The sequence below is a fragment of the Girardinichthys multiradiatus genome, chromosome 12, assembly GCF_021462225.1.
Source record: "Girardinichthys multiradiatus isolate DD_20200921_A chromosome 12, DD_fGirMul_XY1, whole genome shotgun sequence".
In the NCBI taxonomy this organism is placed as follows: Eukaryota; Metazoa; Chordata; class Actinopteri; order Cyprinodontiformes; family Goodeidae; genus Girardinichthys; species Girardinichthys multiradiatus.
Window position 1 is genome coordinate 21,813,814 of NC_061805.1, and position 19,532 is coordinate 21,833,345.

Here is a 19,532-nt window from a genome sequence, read left to right on the forward strand (position 1 = left end):
AAATGTGTCGGTTTTGGAGCAGCATCTTGGTCTACGCCTTTTTAAGTCCATGTTGAGGTTTAACTGACTTCAACAGGACAATGAAACCACAACACTGGTTTTGGGATGGATAGAGCGGGTTAAGATTAAGTTTCTGGAAGGGCCTCAACCCAAACCAAACCAGAAGATCCAGCCAGAAATATGACAGGACCTTGTTGGCTAGAAAACCAATTCACGCCATTTAAGTTTGCTATGATCGTGCAGCTAAAAGTTCTGTTTGTGCCGGCTAAGGTTTCCATTTTATTACCTTCTTTTTAACAGTGATGTATCTTATTGCTATCAGCTTACATACATATGCCTTTGAATGATCTTTAAACTGTAATATGTTGAAAATTATGTGGAGCACTTCACTATGAGCCTATTTGTTTAGATATGACCTAATGTGAATTAAAAAAAGTCCACAATAAATTAAATAAGTTACACTCAATTTTTGCCTTTAAAAATTATAAACGAGTATATAAGAGGGTTAAAGGATATTAGTACAACATTAAATTATGCCATGATTGCTAAATGCTGACAATATTAATCAAGATTAACATACATTTTACTCATTAATCTTTTCTTTTCCACCATTTCTAGTTTAGCATCTCAATCACTAAGATCTATGTCAGATGTAGTCTTCAAGGACAGTGAAAGTCCATCCAATTGGAACATTTTATTTTTCTCAACTACAGTTTAAATGAGGGGTGCCCTGATTACAGTTTTCTGGCCGATCACCAATCTTTAAAAAGCCGGACTTGCCGATTCCGATTTTGGCTGATAACAATTTGTGTTTTATAGCTGACAATCAGGTGTTATAAGGTCACAATAATTCCAATCTTATTTTATTGAAAAACATCGAATGAAAACTGTGAAACAATAAAAACTTGTTTTAACTGCACATGAGGCATTGCTCTCAAAAACAAATAAAACATCAGAATCAGAATCAGAATCAGAAAAGCTTTATTGCCAAGTACGTTTTTGGACATACAAGGAATTTGTTTTGGCGTAGTCGGTGCAATACAGTACAAATTAAACAGTACAAACATATCTACAATATAATATAAATATAAGTGCACAGTTTTAAGTGAGTGAGAGTAAGTATAGAGCAGTATAAGATGCAAGAGCAATACAACAGTGCAGGTGATCATTGTGCAAGTAAAGCAGTGCAAGTAAGCAGGAGTCCATGCTGAGCGTTAATGTAACGCATAGAGTTACAGGTTACAGGTGTCCTGTCAGCAAAAAAAAGGGGGGGTGTGGGGGAAAGGGGGAATGTCAGGGTGGTTTCCGGGCTTTGTTAACCAGGCTGGTGGCAGATGGGAAAAAACTGTTCTTGTGGCGTGAGGTTTTGGTCCGGATGGACCGCAGCCTCCTGCCAGAGGGGAGAGTCTCAAAGAGTCTGTGACCGGGGTGGGAGGGATCAGCCAGAATCTTCCCTGCCCGCTTCAGGGTCCTGGAGGTGTACAGTTCCTGGAGCGACAGTAGACTGCAGCCAATCACCTTCTCAGCAGACCGAATGACACGCTGCAGCCTTCCCTTATCCTTGGCTGTAGCAGCGGCATACCAGATGGTGATGGAGGAGGTGAGGATGGACTCAATGATGGCTGTGTAGAAGTGCACCATCATAGTCTTTGGCAGGTTGAATTTCTTCAGCTGCCGCAGGAAGAACATCCTCTGCTGGGCTTTCTTGATGAGGGAGCTGATGTTTGGCTCCCACTTGAGATCCTGGGAGATGATGGTTCCCAGGAAGCGGAAAGATTCCACAGTGTCAATTGTGGAGTCACAGAGGGTGATGGGGGCAGGTGGGGCTGGGTTCTGCCTGAAGTCCACAACCATCTCCACTGTCTTTAGAGCGTTGAGCTCAAGGTTGTTCTGGCTGCACCAGTCCAACAGATGGTCCACCTCCCATCTGTACGCGGACTCGTCACCATCAGAGATGAGTCCGATCAGGGTGGTGTCGTCCGCAAACTTCAGAAGCTTGACAGACTGGTGACTGGAGGTGCAGCTGTTGGTGTACAGGGAGAAGAGCAGAGGAGAGAGAACACAGCCTTGGGGGGAACCGGTGCTGATGGTCAGGGAGTCAGAGACGTGCTTCCCCAGCCTCACGCGCTGCTTCCTGTCAGACAGGAAGTCAGTGATCCACCTGCAGGTGGAGTCGGGCACACTCAGCTGGGAGAGCTTCTCCTGGAGCAGAGCTGGGACGATGGTGTTGAAGGCAGAGCTGAAATCCACAAACAGGATCCTGGCATAGGTTCCTGTGGAGTCCAGGTGCCGGAGGATGAAGTGAAGGGCTAGGTTGACTGCATCATCTACAGACCTGTTGGCTCTGTAGGCAAACTGCAGGGGGTCCAGGAGGGGGTCGGTGATGTCTTTTAGGTGTGAGAGCACAAGGCGCTCAAAGGACTTCATCACCACAGAGGTCAGGGCGACGGGTCTGAAGTCATTAAGCCCTGTGGTCCTTGGCTTCTTGGGAACAGGGACGATGGTGGAGGACTTGAAGCAGGCTGGCACATGACATGTCTCCAGTGAGGTGTTAAAAATGTCTGTGAAGACTGGAGACAGCTGATCAGCGCAGTGCTTCAGGCTGGCTGGTGAGACAGAATCCGGACCAGCAGCTTTCCGGGGGTTCTGTCTCCTGAAGAGTTTGTTGACGTCCCTCTCCTGGATGGAAAGAGCCGTCCTCGGCGTGGGTAGGGAGCTGGTGGGGGTTGGAGGTGCCAAGGCCCCTCTTGAGGTTGGGGAGGTGGGGGTGGGGGAGCTTTGCAGTTCCTTTAGTCTTTCATTTTTCACATTTTAAAAAGAAACAAAACTTGCATAATAGGTTATACAAGTAGATAAGATCGGTTTCACATGTAAGTATCGGCTGATCACCAATCTCATCAAATTAAGGAAATTGGGGCCGATCAATAAGTGCAACCCTAGTTTAAATGCACATCACCTGATACTTTACGACCAAATATTTCATTCAAGAAATAAGAAATATCCAATAAAACTGTGATACTGTGCAGTGTGCTACTGGACTGACAATTGTGATTCAATAGCTTGTGGAGTTCTAGTTTATGTACTCGTCATACTCGTACCACAAACAAAAGCACAGATTTCATAAATCGCTGAAAGCCCCCCAACGTGTTACAACAATAATGTCCTCATGTAGATGCTACACAGGCTGTGGCTGAGAATGACCCTCAGTGGATTAGGAGCATTGTGGGCCATAGAGGCTGGGGAGGCTGGGTCAGAACAGCCAAGCTTCCACATGGCAAACAATCACTTTGTTTCCACATCAACAGATTTTCAGGGTAATTGTTTAGCTCATTGTTTCCATCAGCATTGATGTGAAACAGTTTGTTGTATGAGACCGTGTTTTTAGTACAAAAAAAAAAACCTCAATGTTTTTCGTTTAACTGGTTAAATGACACAGACCTGCAATAAAGTGCGTCTGAATAAGATTCAACAACACACAACTGAAACTTTAGGCTTTAACTTAAATATCCGAGGAGCTGCTAAATTAATTCCTCCAGGATTTGGTCAAATCACTGTTCTTCTAAAGATATGCCTCCTATTTTAGTGGCTACAGAGTTTAAATGTTTATACGTATTTCATAAAATGTACCTTAAATATGATGAATTGGCATTTATTTCAACTTCAAAGTACACCTCAGAGGAATATAAAGGGCTTCCTGAACAACAGACAGTTATTCAACTCCAGTGGAAATAGTGTGATGCAAGTCTTATGAAAATCATCGGCAATTTCTGTTGACTTAAATTATTTACCACGTAAAGAAAACTGACTTACAGATGTCATGACAGTAGCGTATAAAGGGTCCATTTCAGCTTCAAGCTCAGTCAATGTAGAAGGAGGTAGCAGGACCACTCCTACTTTCTGTAAGACTGATCTATAGGAAGAATGGATGAAAGAGATTTGCTTTAAAAAGCATAATAATTGCATCTGGGTTTCTGTTATAAAACATACTAAATCTGGCATGTTATCTGCATTATCAAAAATAGCATCTGCAACATTCCTATGAGCTTTAGTAGAAGCCAATTGATCATCTTCTCTTATTACCTTAAGAGGTTTCACACTTCATCCAAAACACTTCTTCTGTTCTAAAAAGATGAAATTTGAGGCCACCTTCTCTGTTTAGTACTGTTTCTCCACTCTCAAACCACCTGACAATTTAGACAGGTGGTTTTAGAGGAGTGATGTTAAACATTAAAAAAACAATACTAACCAGGAGAGAGGGCTTCTCATTTAATCTTTTAAGCACTGAAGAAGCATTTTGTATTGTAGGTGAGATGTCTTGAAGAAACAAGAGAAGACGTGGAAGTTTAGTAGAAGTAGAAGACTTCTACTAAAGCATTTAGCGTTGTCATGTCCTGGATGTCTGAGAGTCTGCACCAGCATCTGCAACATCCTGATGAAACACAGTGTCCTGTAATGGAGGTTACCTGCTATTGCAGCACACCTTGCCTTGCTGCTCCTTTGTGTGTTTGAGTATATATACCTTAGGAAGGAGCTTTTAATGTTGAGAGGACAAACGGTGTATGGCACACTGAGACTGTGACAGAAGAGCACGAGGGGGATGAGAGCGCAATCCAGGGCGCTTTGACGCATATACACATATACCAAGGGGGAGCCCTGAATTAAACAACAGAAGCAGCTTCAGTAAAACAAAGTCCTCATGCTGCCATTCATTATTACAAACAGAGACAGATTTTGCAGAGGTGACTGACTGTTCACGATAAATCAGTTCTGCAAACAAATGCCACAAACTTTAAATTATGTCATCTGAATCAACTATCAAGAAATACATTCATTTATATTTGGTAAAATTGTGACTTAGATCAGGGCTTTGTCATGGCCATTCCAACACATTAACTTTGTTGTCCTTGAGCAACTTCATAACTAATTTGGCAGCCTGCTTGGGGTCATTTTGTACTTTTGTACCCAAGCTTTAACCTTCTGGCAGATGTTTCAAGATGTTGCTTCAATATTTCCACCTAATGTTCTTTCCTTATGATGTTATCTATTTTGTAAAGTGGAGGGGGAGAATGAATGGATAAATAGATGATGGGTAAATGATTGAAGAACTGATGGACAAAAGGATACATGGATGGATTGAATATGGATGTGTAAATTAAATAAAGAAACCTTGAAGATGACAACAGTCCTTGAGCTAAAGCCTTATCAATCAAGAAGTTACACTGTGGAATTTTTTATTAATAAAAAAGAAACTTGCTCGGGTGGGTAATAATACAAAAATACTGCTACTTTCCCTGCACAACAAACATGCTCTCAGCTGGAAGGTGTGCAGCCTGCTGCCCCTCTGAAGCAAATGAGGCAAATATGCTGGTCAGCTGATTTCTAGCAAAAACAGGGGATATTATGAGTTTGCAATCTATATTGAGAACGTTTGGTTGTTTATTCACCCATTAAGATCATTTTATTCCACAATGTAAGCTCAGTGAGAAAAATAACAACTGATGTGTGTTGGTACTTTGATCTAAGAAAGTACGGTTGAAAAATCATTTTGAAACCCTAAAGCCCTGAAGTGTATGTAGTAATTAAAAACATCACAAGACATTCTAGGTCTAACAATACTAATGTAAAAACCACAACTTTTTAGGACGGCTGAATGCAATAAAAACATTTATATGGCCTAATTCTTTTATTTTCAGTTATCTGAGTATATCTCACTTGTGACACAGGAAAACGACATGTTTATATATGTAGAAAACTGTAAATGTTACAAGAACTGTCTGATAGAACTATCATGGCTAAAAGTTTTACGGTTTACCCTTTACTTTTTAGGTATGCAATTTAGTAAAATCAGTGCTGAAGACATATCTCAGCTAAATTTATTTGTGCCTATTTTGTGACTCTGCGACAATAGCGTGACTCATTAACTGCCATCTGTCTAGTCAACCGTGTAATTAGAATTGTGTGGTTTTTAGTAAAATACGTTTAGAAAGATAAGAAAAACTTCTAAAAGTTTTCAACTGTATAGTGTTTTTGCGCTACAATGCCAAAAAGACATTTTGTTTATCAGGCTTTGGTTCAGCTGTTTACCATCAAATTATATGATACAGCATGGCTTAATTTTACACCCTAAAACATCACAGGTTGCCTGTGGAAAAATACGAAGTGTACTTCCCATGTGTCGCAGGACAGACGGACGCCTTTAATACACATTTGATCATGTGTGAGTAGGAGTTCCAACATTGGACATAAAGACACATTTTTTCAAATATCCGTACCTCTTGTGCTGCTCTGTGTAAAGCTGGCAGATGGTTCTTGTTGACTTGAATACTACCAAATACAGAGGCAAACATCTTCAGCATCACCCAGGACACGAATCTACTCAGGAGAGGATGGTGGGTAGAGATATTTAAACAGAAAAGAGACACATTGTAGATGAGATGAAAAAGGAAGACAATGCATACAACACAGTAATAGAGGCTCTACTGTAAAAGTGAAAGAGAAATAGCCACTAATAATGCAAGTAGAAGAAGGTAAAGAAGGGATGATGAAGTCTGACCAAAAAACATGTAAATGAGATACATGGGAGTGAGACAAAGTAGGGAGAATAGGAATAAGTGATGACATGGGGAGGAGGCGAAGCGGAAAGCGATAAAGACGAAGGGTTGTGAGGGTGACAGCTGCAGATGGAGACAAAGGTCGTAGCTGTAAATGAGGAAGACTAGAGCAGAAATGGGAAAGAAAGATTTTGAAAAGAGATTTGTTAGGCCACAAGAAAAGCCTGAAAAGTTTATTTGGAAGAGGAAAAAAGGCAGAGGTTTGGCTATATCTCATCAGACATTTACTCAATTTCTAACACTGTCTGCGGCTGTGAGAACCTGAAATGTTCATGGCACTAAACGTCACCCTGAGATACATTTGTGCCTCAAGAACTGTCATCTTGAGAAATATAATAAATGACTGATGGATGATCATGCATTTGTCAGTAGCCACATTTGAAACATCTCAATCTCAACATCAGATGAGCCTTTTAGTGTCTGAGGCATGACTTTGTGAGTCAATCAGAAAATGACAACGTAAAACATGTCTTTTCTGTTTTACCATTAAGTAACCAAAAGGGAAAATTTATGAAAGCCTGTCAAGTTGCAAATGTTATTATGTTTGAACAGAAAAAGCTCAGCAAACATTTAAGAAGGTATTGTCAATGCTATGATGGTGTAGTAAAACACACAAACGTCACAAAGACAAACTGTGTTTTTGCAGGCCACTTTAAGTGGCCTCATAGGGTCATCGATCAATTCAAAGTAAACTCCGATCTGACCTTGCTAGCTTGTAACCGTGATCATAACCCATGAATGTAATTATTAATTGCCGATTGTCAGAACCTTTTTTTCTTTGTTTTATTCATATTCATATTCATTATAATTCTAATCATTTTCTGAGAAGAAAGAAAGCTCCTGGTAATTTTTAGATTCTAAATCAGTTTTAGTTCTGGTTGTGTTGAGTGTTTGTTTCTTTGTTATTGTTTTGTTTTTAATCAGGAAGTTGCCGTTTAGAATTACCACTGTTTTGTTAGTGTTTACAATTGTTGTCATGTAGTTTCTTTGGGCTAGTTTATCCACAGTGATTTTTGATTGTATTGCTTATCACCTCTCTTCAATTTCTACATCTTCTCTGAAAGTGTCAAACTTTAAATCAATTATTTTTAAATAATTTCTTCGCCTCGGAAAATACACAGAAATCTAGCATGATTTAAGTAGCTCCCTGGAAAGAAAAAGTATTCACTCCTCAAACTGACTTTCATAAACAATGATATACAGTTTTATTTCAATATAATGGGCTGATTTAGAAAATTCTTTGTTATTCAAATAATTACAATTAATGACCCTCTCTTTTCATTTCTAAACCAGTTTTCAACAATATTACTCTAATGACCCCATCATAACTGAATCCACATGATAACATAGCCCATCCGTGAAATAATTGCTATTATATGTATGATATATAACACTTCTTTTACTGCTGCTGTTCTCAGGCTGGGAGTAGAGACAATTATGAAGATCACGCATGCATGATTGCAATGATTTGAAAATATTGTAATTACACAATTAAATATAAAATGCCATAGCAAAGGGAAAAGCATAAAAGTCACCAATATGACAAGTCTATTATGAAATTGCATAAAATATAAAATGTCAAACTACAATTTGTATTTATGTCAAAAATAAGATACTTATGGTAAGACAATTATAACAAATAAACGAGGATAAGCTACATTTCAGTTTTTGATGTGTGTAGTTGCAAAGGAAAACATTTGGTCATTTAAATCTGTAAGTTGGCTTGCCTTATTTGCCATGTATTTTAAACATGCAGTACTTTGATCCTATTTTTAACCCAATAGCCTCTTCACCATAGCAACTACAGCTACAGCTTATGGCTATCATCAATTAATACTACAAAAATACATGAGGCAACAACATAATATCTTTCTATTGTCTGCTCACACCTATTCTGTCTACATCAAAGGCTCAACATTTTAGCAGGAGAACATCAACTCAGATCCAGAGCTCTGTTAAGTCTTTAAAACACAATGACGATCACTAGTTTTGTTCAATGGGGTCCTTGTTCATTATAATGAAAAACATGTCTTCCACTGGCTCATTAACTGGAGAGCAATAGAGCTTTATGGAAGAAAATAAGTTATGTAAGGATTTGGCAACACAAACAGTATTTGTTATTAGGATCAGTTTACTGCTTGGTTTGGTCAATTTTTTTAGTTTAATGCTGGAGATAAAAAAAATAATGTATATCACAAGCAAAATAAACATTTGAGGCCAGACACATCTTTAGAGTTATAATTATATGTAAAATTTTATTTTTATTTTAAGTAATATTTATAAACTGATTGAATGTACAATACGAGCTTATGCACAAATAAAATATGAAGAACTACAATTTGAAGCTTCATCCTGAACCCTTTTTGCGCACACAACCACAGACACACACAAACCTTGTGAAGCCAGGGGAAATGCAGACGCTAATGAGGGGGTAGAATGGTGCGAGAAGACTGAGCTGCCCTTGGCTGTCTTCCCCCTCGGGTGCTTTATGGGCCGCTCCGAGCATCTCCCTCACCCTGAAACACAGGACAGCGGGTTTTAAACGGCACAAAGCTGCATCTGTGCTGCACTTACACAAACATCCGTCTTCCAGAGACACGACAACAACCACAGTAGCAGCCCTTAGTGGCATGATTACATAAAGCTTAAAATCAATTACACAGGAGGGGGAAAGCAACAGATACTGGGGACTCGGTGACAGAGATAGGGAAAGTGAGAACAAGGTCCAAAGTTAGGCCAATTCTTTTCATTCAGTCTGCACAGAATTGGCTGATAAGCTCAACTTTTTGTACTTTCATTTGTGTCTCTTATCTTTCTAGTCCCTTTTTATTTTCTATGCCAAAGCTCTTGCTGCCCATTGCATCTGGATCTCAGCTTATCATTTATTTACTCCTCTGGCATCTTTGCAACTGCCTCCCCTTCCCACTCTTTTTCTATTCAGGTACCTGTTGCTCTGACACACTCTCTCCAACCTGTCGTTAACGGGACTCCCGTAAACCTTGCACCCACTCACAAACAAAACGCAGCACACCCTGCGCACCAGCCAGCCTCGATATCTGAAACAGAAACAAAAAAAAAACAATTCAAAGTAACAGGCATTGGTGAACGTGCTGGAATAACAAAAAGCTTCAAAAGGACGAGCCTGAATACTCTTAATAACATCACTACCTGGTTTGTGTCTCGTTAATGCTCAGCAGGTTGCAGAAACCAAGAAAAGAGTTTTTGCCAAGCTTCTCGCGCTAGAAGGCAAACAATAAAAGAGGCAAAAAATGATTGGATAATTAGATTTAACTAAAATCACAGCAGAAATCACACATTTGTACACAAATACTATCAAATTGAGCAACTATCTTCAAATGTCCTCTGAAAATATGGAAATCAAAGCAAAATGGATGTTTCAAGTCGCACAGGCAACAACAAAAGAGAAGGGATGCACAAACATGATATATTCTGCAATTTATTTAACTGTTTACAGACAACTTTATAAAGGATTGGGCAAAATAGATTCATGGGAGGAATAATCTTGAATAAATGGAAATACAATATTGCACTGTGTGTTGCTCTGCTCCTGCTACTTTCAGTTTCTCCATTCTCAAAAGTTGTTAGACAAACCACCCAGTGTATTGAATTTAAATTTACACATTGGATGTGAACAAAAGAGCGAGAGAGAGAAAGAGAGACAGAGGTGGAAAGGGGGAAAATGATTCGGGAATTAAATGTGGTCAGAATTATTCATGATGAGTCTATCTGAGGATTTTTGTCCATAGTATCCCATCTGTATTTATCACGGTTTCACTATTTTAGCTATAGGTACAGGCAAGTAACTAATCCAGTTGTCTTTATACTATATCACCATAAAACAGAAAGTAGGGCAACTTGTGTTTGATTGACTATTTGTTGTGACAATGCATCTCGGCTATAAATCTAAGTTTGGAAAGCCTGTTAATTTCCATTGAAATGGTTCCATATTTGTAAGGAAAATACATTTGTAGGTTCAGCAGAAGACTTGTGGATTCCTCCAATGAATTAATTTATCTCTCTCTCTCTCTCTGCCAAACAGCATATTTTTTTGCTATTGAATCTTATGTTTGTAATTTGTTTTGTTTTTTTCCATATGTCCCCCCTTGGAATATCAGGCGTACAACAAAGAGGAACTAGTTGCCTCAATGTGCAAGGGCAGTTTTGGTTTGCAAAAAGGATAACTCAAGATGGTGTCCTAATTGTGGGATCAGCTTTGTTAAATCAACACTGCAACTGGTATTGAAATTGACAGACATCATTGAAGGAATAAAAACCTCAGTTTATATGATGTTCAACCATTTGGAGTATTTGTATGGGTGTGTTTATTGTGTGTGTTCGAATTTGTCAACTGGAGGTGTAACATGGTTAGAATGGTGAGAAGAGTAGAAACATTCAGCACCTAAAAGCTGCAATGGGTTGGTAGTTTTGGTCCGAGACAACTGCAGCAAACCAAGGCAGAACGAAACCAGGCAACCCCCCAGAACATCCACAGTACACAGGCCAAAGAGACACAAGGGACCACAGAGGATGCAGGGCATCACATATGCCAACCCTTAAACCCTCAGCCCAAGATGGTCAGAGACTCATTAAATATGGAAAAAAAGTAATTAACTCTGTTTTAACACAGTAGCACACTAAATGTTGCCTGTTATTTCAGTACCAATGCAATATCTGCAACAGGGGAGTATTATAAACGCTAAACATACTTTTCACAAAATGTGCTTGATTTATTTAAATTTGAACCGTTTGCAAATGGAAACATCAATATAATAAGTATCTTGGGATGCTGAGGCATGGTCAGTATTTTTTTGGTAAAGGAAGCAGCTTTATTGAAGGTTAAAAGATCATATTATAGAAATGGTTATCTCAATATTAAGAACAATCAGCTTTTTTAATGTCATCAGTCTAATTTTCTACCTTCTCTTTTGTCTACTTTCTATGTCTAACATCGTTTCACTTGTGGACGATGGACTCACCAGACTGTCTGGGGTGCACTGGTGGCAGCACTGGCCCATAATGGGTCTGAACATGCCCAGGCAGGAGGGGACAGTCACTTTTTTCTTGATCTTCAATTCCCATGACAACTGCAAGGTAGGGAAATGCAAATATGTAACAATCCACAGAAAGTAAAACACACAAACTTGTGTGGTTACGATGCAGGTTCTAAAAAGGAAAGCAATCTATTAAGCAAAGACCAGATTTCAGAAAAGCCAACAAGATTTCACAAGACAAAGAAAACATTAACACTTTAAGAACAGAGTGAGCTACATTAGGGCTTCACAATATATCCAGAATATATTGTGATATCAGTGTGTGCAATATTCATATCGAAAATGACAAAATTGTTGGCTAACATATTCCAATTGTTATGAACATGCTTTTTACATCCTAGCCGGTTGGACATAATCTCAGGGCAACAGATGTTCACACTGGACCCAAATGACATTGCCCAAAATGCTAAAGGTCACAGGGGGGTGAAAGAACTGATGAGGAAGAGAGGAGAAAATAGACATATATTCTGACTGATAGTCATTGCAATATTTACCAATATTACTGCTATCGCAACATTTTCTAATTTTGTGCAGTCCTTAGCTACATACCTTGTAGCTGTTGAAAGACATGAACACTGTCAAAGTTTTGCTTCAGTCTACCTTTGTTTCTCCACTGTAGCTGTATGATAAACCTTGTTCCCAAACAGCAGAGTTTAATGATAGCTAGCAGTCTTCTCGGTTTTGTTTTAGTGTCCCTTTTAAAAGTTGCATTGCTCCCTTAATTCTGCTCATAAAGATTCTGCATGTGTTCGGGTATAAAACAACCTGTATTAGTTCGGTACACGTACGTACTCAACCGTCACAGCTGTACCAGATGTATTCAGTGAACACTTATTATTTACCCTTGCACTACGGTTGACATGTACAAACCAATGGATCAAGATGTTTCAATTCTTTTTTGTGACGTCAGGTTAGGACAATGTAGGGGTAATATTAAGACAAGGGATTTGAAAAAGGATTCTTAGGGTCACCAAGTCTCTGAAGCAACCATTAAACATCATCTACAGTGCATGAAAACCAGTTGTTTAGTAGAATGAAAGGCTTTTCTGTCCTACTTTCACAAACATAAACGTGGAGTATTTCTAAATGCTACAGGGACTTTAACAGCAACCATGCACCTTGCTCAGATGTCACTACAGGTGGTTTCACATCAGAGCAATTTAGTCCGCTTGAAACAGACACGAGTTTGTTTCCTCTGATGAATCGCTTCTTTTGGAAAAGGTTATTGGAACTCTGGTGTGGACAAAACAAACAAAATCTGTAAATGTGCAGATTTTGATCGGTTTGCAATAAACCCAGGCCAATTTGCTTACAGTGAAATTGCAAACAGAATTACCAGCGAACCAAAGAGTGCAAATAATGTATGGTTCATGGACATTTGTGAGATCTGAAAACTTTTAAATTCTTGCTTTACGTCAATGTAACCACAGCAGTACACAATATTCTCACACTTCCCACTGTTTATTTCAGTACAGCTGAATATGTACTGAGCAAGCTCCTGGATAGCTCACTGCCATAAATGCAGCTCATAACTGGGAGCTTCTTGTGATGGTACCCAAAAGAGCAGCTGTTGTACCTATGTGACACTGTCCAGACAGCGTGGGCCACTTTCATAGGTTCATTGTAAAAGTGAACCAATCCAATAAAGTTGTAAATCCAAATAAAGTTAAAATATTCCCATTCTTTACTCTTTACTTTGGGGTGCCCAAGTCCTGAGATGTATCTTTTTGGAAACAAAGACGCCTGGGTCTAGAGTATAACAAAAGATGCTGAAGATAGCAAACAGCAGGGGTGCCAATAAGCGTGTTTTAATTAAAGGTTGTATTTTCATCTTGGTATTTGTGGTATTATGCCCCCACAATAAAAAAGTTGTTTATTTAAAGGCCTTTTAATATCTTAATTTACTGTGGATGCAAATAAGGGGTAATCACACATTTACTTTGTTTGATGTACGTACAAATTTCCAAGAATTATAATTCTGTAGACTGTGAGAAAAAGGAGGATAAATACATATTGCTTGTTTTCAATTTCTCAGTTTGTTGCAGTTGAGTCGTCTTTTGAGACGTGATGATTTGGCTTTTCATGGCCACAATAAATATTACCCCAACTGACAGTTTCCAAGTACAGCGGTGAAATAAACGTTGCCAAGCTATAACTTACCAACCTTTTACACAAAATACTGAATTCATTTTTACAAATTCTTGTGTTGAAATAATTTAAAAAATGCGGACAATTGTCTACTGTTAATAAACCACACAATTTCCTAAACTCTTTCTTATATTTTCTTTTGGCTTTGATAGGTTTATGCTAACACCATGCCAGCAAAGAATATGTAGCATTACAAAAAGATCAAAATTGATCCCTTTGAGAATCAATATTACATGCAGAGAGCATTTCAAAGTAATGAGTCATTCTTTGCACAAGCCAAATATGTGTCCTGTTTACTGATTAGCCAGGGTTTGGGACTTCTTCAGTAACTTGACTGCCTGTCGGTAGTATTTCTTAGTACGATAAACACAAAAAGGCAAAATCTTATCTTGCTTGTGTGTGGTGTTACTGCAGATGGCTTGGAGTTAAGAGGGATGAGCTAATGAATCTACTGAAATCAATGACTAAAATGATGAAGATGGATTCCAAAAGGCTCAGAGGCCTGATTTAAGATAAGACAGTATAGCAGTGATAAAGCCTTCATTTAGATTTCAATAATTTGAACTGTCACAGTAACTCCGAGGACAAACGATAAAGGAAGAAAGGAGGGGGAGAAACAGTGAATGATTCAAGTGTGTAGGCAAAGTTTTTATATTCATGTAGTATTTAGTAATCCTTTGAAAATTCTGTTCATTTTCTGATGGCTCGACATGACTCACACTCACTGATGCATCACATTCTGTGATTTGGTAAACATCAAACAGAATTAAGCACAGGGGGCCGAGCGTGTTGTCTAGTGATTGGGAAGAACAAAGCGTTTGAGATTAGCACACACAGGGTAAGACGAAGACAACAGTGGAGGACAAGCATGCAAGCAGAGTTCTTACTGCAGGTCTATTCTGCTGAACTGGTGGAAGGCTTGTGTTGTTTATCCCATCTTTCTTCTCCTCCACCATGATGAAGCCCCTGCAGATTTATTGCCAGAGACCTATCAAGAATAATACAAAGGAGAAAAGATAAAAATTTGTGTCATCATGTTAAATTATGAGTGCATGCAAATGTAAGAACCTTAGCACTGTAACACTGTAGACGAGCTGGTAGAAAACTTTCATTCTAAAATCTCGGACATCATTGATTCAATTGCTCCAATTGAAGTGAAAGTCGTTTCTAGGAAGAAAATGCAGGTGTTCCTGCAGTTCCAGTTCACGTTAGGCTTAAGCCTTGGTGGTTCCTAGACTGTCCCTGATCATTCTGATCAACAGGTTTCTGCTACCTGAAGTTGAAAGTTTTCATTAAGCTGAAACTTTTACACAACTGGGTGTTAAAAAAACAAAATGATCTCCATCTTGTTTCGGAATAGATTAACCCGGCTGACATTAAGGTTTTAACAAATGAAGACTTTAAATATACCTAATTATTACACATAATGATTTGAAGTTGTTTTCTGCTGTAACACTTTGTCCACAAAAAACAACAATTCAGATAATTAGACTTCTGACCGTCACTGTGACCTTTTCAAGTTGGGACAAAGCAGCCTCTCCTTCTGCTTTCATTGCACTGGTTTGTCACTTGGTCATTTTAATAAAAGTTTATTAAAAATTTACTTTTATAACTTCTGTGATAACTTATGCATGCAGGCAGGAATAAAACGGGGAAATGTGTGCTCCTAAGAGGTTAGAGGTGGAGAGGAACTTTACTCAGGAACACTCAGGTGAAGGAGGGCATTACATTGGGCTATAAATAATTAAAACTCTTATATAACTGTTGTTGGTCCCTTGGCCACCATGATGTGCATTAATGAGAACTGGTTTAAATCTAATGTGTTCAGAGCAACACAAATTATCTAATAGCAAGTGTTCAAGTGAGTATTCAGATAATATTAAAGTAGTTTTACTACAGATAAAGAAGAGGTCTGCAATCTCCAAGGAAATAAAGCCACCACAAAAGCCCCCATCCTGTGAGAAATATCATTTGGTATGTGCAAGGCTTTGTTTCCACTACAAAAGAAAGAAGATGTGTCCCGATGTCGTCAACCCTCTTTAAATATTCGTGTCTTCATCCATCAGGTTCAGGAAACTCATTAGGCTCAGAAAACACTCTCTTTGCATCTCTGCCTCTCACTGTTGATCCCACTCTGCCCCATTAACTTTGCTAATTAAAACCTAAGCTGCCCCCATGGGGGGACGCTCCATTTCAACTAGCTCCAAGTTCCCACATTCATTAACAAGTCCGGTGGGAACACAGACATTGAGAACAGGTTCTCGAGGCTCTGGGAGGCTTCACAGGTATGGAGGATAAGATGGCGGTAAAACTGTTGGGGTAAAACAGGGTGCAAAGGTCGTAGAGTTGTGAATTAAGAAGGGCACATGATCACCAAAGGTTCAAATGGGATTATATAATGCAGGCAAGAGGGAATACAAGACCACATGGAGAAAGATAAAGACAGCAGTATGCCGAGAGGGTGGGAAACTACAACAAGGACTTTTATTTTAAAATTTACGTCTCCCTGTTTAAAACAGATTTTATAAGCTTAATTTAATCTCTAAATATTACCAACATGTTTCTTCTGATTGGAAGTAATAATGTTTTGGAGCGGTCCAGAAATAGTCCAGACTTTAATTCAATAAAGAATCTGTGAAGGGAGCTAAAGATTAGGGTCATGGCAAGGAGGCCTTCCAACTTTCAAGACTTGGAGCACATCACCAAAGATAAATCCTAAAACATGCAAAAAGCTGGTTAGAGGTTATAGGAAGGGTTAGACTGCTGTAATGCTATTAAAGATCGATTACTGAGAAGGATATAAATAATTTTCTACACATTCGAAACCAAATTTTTTATATTTCCAAAACTGACACTCATTTTACATAGTAACATTATCTTTTAAATGATGCCGGTCTGATTTCCTACCAAATAGGAGTAAAGATCATTTTAAACCAAATATCCCTTTGGGGTATAAAATTTATTTTAGACTTTTCCTGTATATATGACTAAAGGTATATATATACACTCACTTGCCACTTTATTAGGTACACCTGTCCAACTGCTCGTTAACGCAAATTTCTAATCAGCCAATCACATGGCAGCAACTCAATGCATTTAGGAATGTAGACATGGTCAAGACGATCTGCTGCAGTTCAAACAGAGCATCAGAATGGGGAAGAAAGGTGATTTAAGTGACTTTGATCATGGCAATGTTGTTGGTGCCAGACGGGCTGGTCTAAGTATTTCAGAAACTGCTGATCTACTGGGATTTAATTCACGCACTACCATCTCTAGGGTTTACAGAGAATGGTCTGAAAAGAGAAAACTATCCAGCGAGCGGCAGTTCTGTGGGCGTAAATGCCTTGTTGATGCCAGAGGTCAGAGGAGAAGCCAAAAGTGTAGGATTAAAAATAAAATATATTTTATGTTTTGTGGAATGTAATGGTGAGAGAATAAAAATGTAGATAAAACATAAAGGCAAGTTAAAGCCCCAACTTCAAACACAATCTTACGAAATTAGCACTGAAAAGCGAAATTCGAAATTAAGCATTATGAGTAACAATTGTGTTGTCAACAAAAATAAATAAAATTTATAAGCAGGCAGGGATACAGCATGGAGGAGTGGTGGAGCTGGCACCCCCTTTAAGGAGGCTGATAGTCCTTGATGCAGCCTGTGCTGCATATCTGAAAACCGAGAGTAAAAGCAACTGGTGCCACAAAATCTGTAAATAAATTTATGAGCAAGCAGTTCTAAACATGTGTAAATCACATATACCAAACAGAATTCAGCTACTACACTGATGCACAGCATGAACACATATTCACAAAGAGAGGCTATCAGCATGCTGGCTAAAAACTGAGTTAAAACAAAACAATTATATGAAAATAACAAGTAATTTGGAACCACTCTAATACACCTACAGTACCAGAACACAGCTCTACAGTAAGTCCTTTGTAAGTTACTTTTTGTTGAGTTTGCATAAAAAAATTGCTGTCCTAATCTCCTGCAGCATTCTTGCACCATTGAGGATTGAAGCCAACAAGAGGTCTTTCTCAGCTGCAGTTGCTGAAAGAAGGTAAATGACCTGTGAATCAAACACTGACACCAGAGCACAGAATAAAAGGAATAATCCATATGTGATGGCAAGGAGGCCTTCCAACTTTCAAGACTTGGAGCGCATCACCAAATATGAATCGTAAAACATGCAAAAAGCTGGTTAGAGGTTATAGGAAGGGATAGACTGCTGTAATGCCATAAAGCTTTTTTCATCGACATCGGAAATCTTTAATGCATAAAGTAAATAGTGCTTCAGCATCTCATATTCCTTCCCCAATGCATGCTTTAGTGCATATCTGCAATAATCTTCCACTGACAGCACAATAGTAAGAAATACTTGATGAAAATAAGACATCCTAGAAATAAGATTTAGAACAGAGTAACAGATTGAAAACTCATTAAAAACCCTTCCTCTTCCTTTTCTTTACAGTGCAGAAGAAACTACTGCGGCAGCAAAAAAAGAAATGAGAAACATCTAAATCCCTTTGTAGTTCTGGTGTTTGGTTACTATCCTATGATATATACCACTGGGGCGTGACGGTACAGCATGGAGCGTTAAAGAAGATTGTTTTTCAGTATGTACAAATAAATCTGTCACATCACTGTTTTAAGTAGAACCAGCCTATATTTTAACCTAATGAATCACTTAATTCTGCAAAAGTCATCCCTGCTATAATCTCTGGTTGAACTGGAAAGTTGTAAATTTTAATACTGTACATTGTTTTTCATAAATGAAACTCATCAATACCATCATGGACAGGCTTCTAAGAATTACTGCAGAGAAGGAAAATCTGCACAGGGTTCCAGTTGTGGTTAGACGCTACTTGTTTCAACTGAACCCGGCGGGTACTGATTAAAAGACCCTATATCCTACATACACATTTAAAGATTACTCTTAACATTATTACATTATCCAAGAATAAAAAACAGCTGTTTATTAGCTCAACAAAATACTGTAAATATGATTAAAACTATTAATCCTTAATACCCTCATCACATTATTGTATGTGCCTTGCATTTCAGTCTTGTAGCTATGCTGCCTTACATAAATACCACTTTGGCATTACCTTTAAAACTAATCTGATACTGTAATGTTTCTAATTTAATCTCTAGATAGGCCAGGCTGCCATCAATATTGTTTTTTTAAGAAGTCTTGAAACATCCTTCTGTACAAGCGTTACAACTCTGACACACAGTTTAGACCTGTGACGGGGCTCTGTTATGGCTTGGACAAAATGATAGGCCAATACCGGAGTTCGCTTAGATAGTGTTTTTGTGCTCATCTTCAAGTGGGAAAAAAAAAGGTGGAGCAGCTGTGCAGCATAATTACGATGGACATCCAGGCAGGTTAAAAACAGACAAAAACAGCAGTACCTTCATAGCAGCTCAAAAGTCCATCACCTCCAGTGTGACCTGTAGCGAATCTAAACTCAGACTGACTCCCTGTGGAGCAGAGCCCTCTTTTATAGCCATAGGTTCCGCCCACAAGAAGACAAAAAAAAAAAAAGAAATCCTAAACAAATACTTCTAACTCAGGTAAGCTCTTCTCAAAGTAAATATACAATAAATAAATAAATAAATCCTAATGAAAAGAAACCTGTAACCAATATATATCTACTCAATTTAATAGAACATACTAAATTAATACAGGGCCCTGATGAC

General features: G+C 38.6%; 1 protein-coding gene across 11 annotated transcripts in view; it reads right to left on the minus strand.

Moving 5' to 3' along the window:
- The window catches only part of gpat2 (glycerol-3-phosphate acyltransferase 2, mitochondrial), a 228,808-nt gene that overhangs the window by 54,374 nt on the left and 154,902 nt on the right, over window positions 1-19,532 (minus strand). For 10 of the 11 annotated variants that reach the window (XM_047380861.1, XM_047380854.1, XM_047380863.1 and 7 more), the window contains 8 exons: window positions 14,719-14,819; window positions 11,609-11,716; window positions 9,780-9,850; window positions 9,557-9,667; window positions 9,005-9,127; window positions 6,273-6,372; window positions 4,520-4,653; window positions 3,811-3,910 (listed from right to left, as the gene is read on the minus strand). In XM_047380861.1, coding sequence (XP_047236817.1) covers window positions 3,811-3,910; window positions 4,520-4,653; window positions 6,273-6,372; window positions 9,005-9,127; window positions 9,557-9,667; window positions 9,780-9,850; window positions 11,609-11,716; window positions 14,719-14,787 — 816 coding nt within the window. In that variant the 5' untranslated portion in view covers window positions 14,788-14,819. Of the gene's footprint in view, window positions 1-3,810; window positions 3,911-4,519; window positions 4,654-6,272; window positions 6,373-9,004; window positions 9,128-9,556; window positions 9,668-9,779; window positions 9,851-11,608; window positions 11,717-14,550; window positions 14,625-14,718; window positions 14,820-19,532 lie in introns of those variants that run through there. The other variant, XM_047380865.1, reaches the window with a different exon arrangement.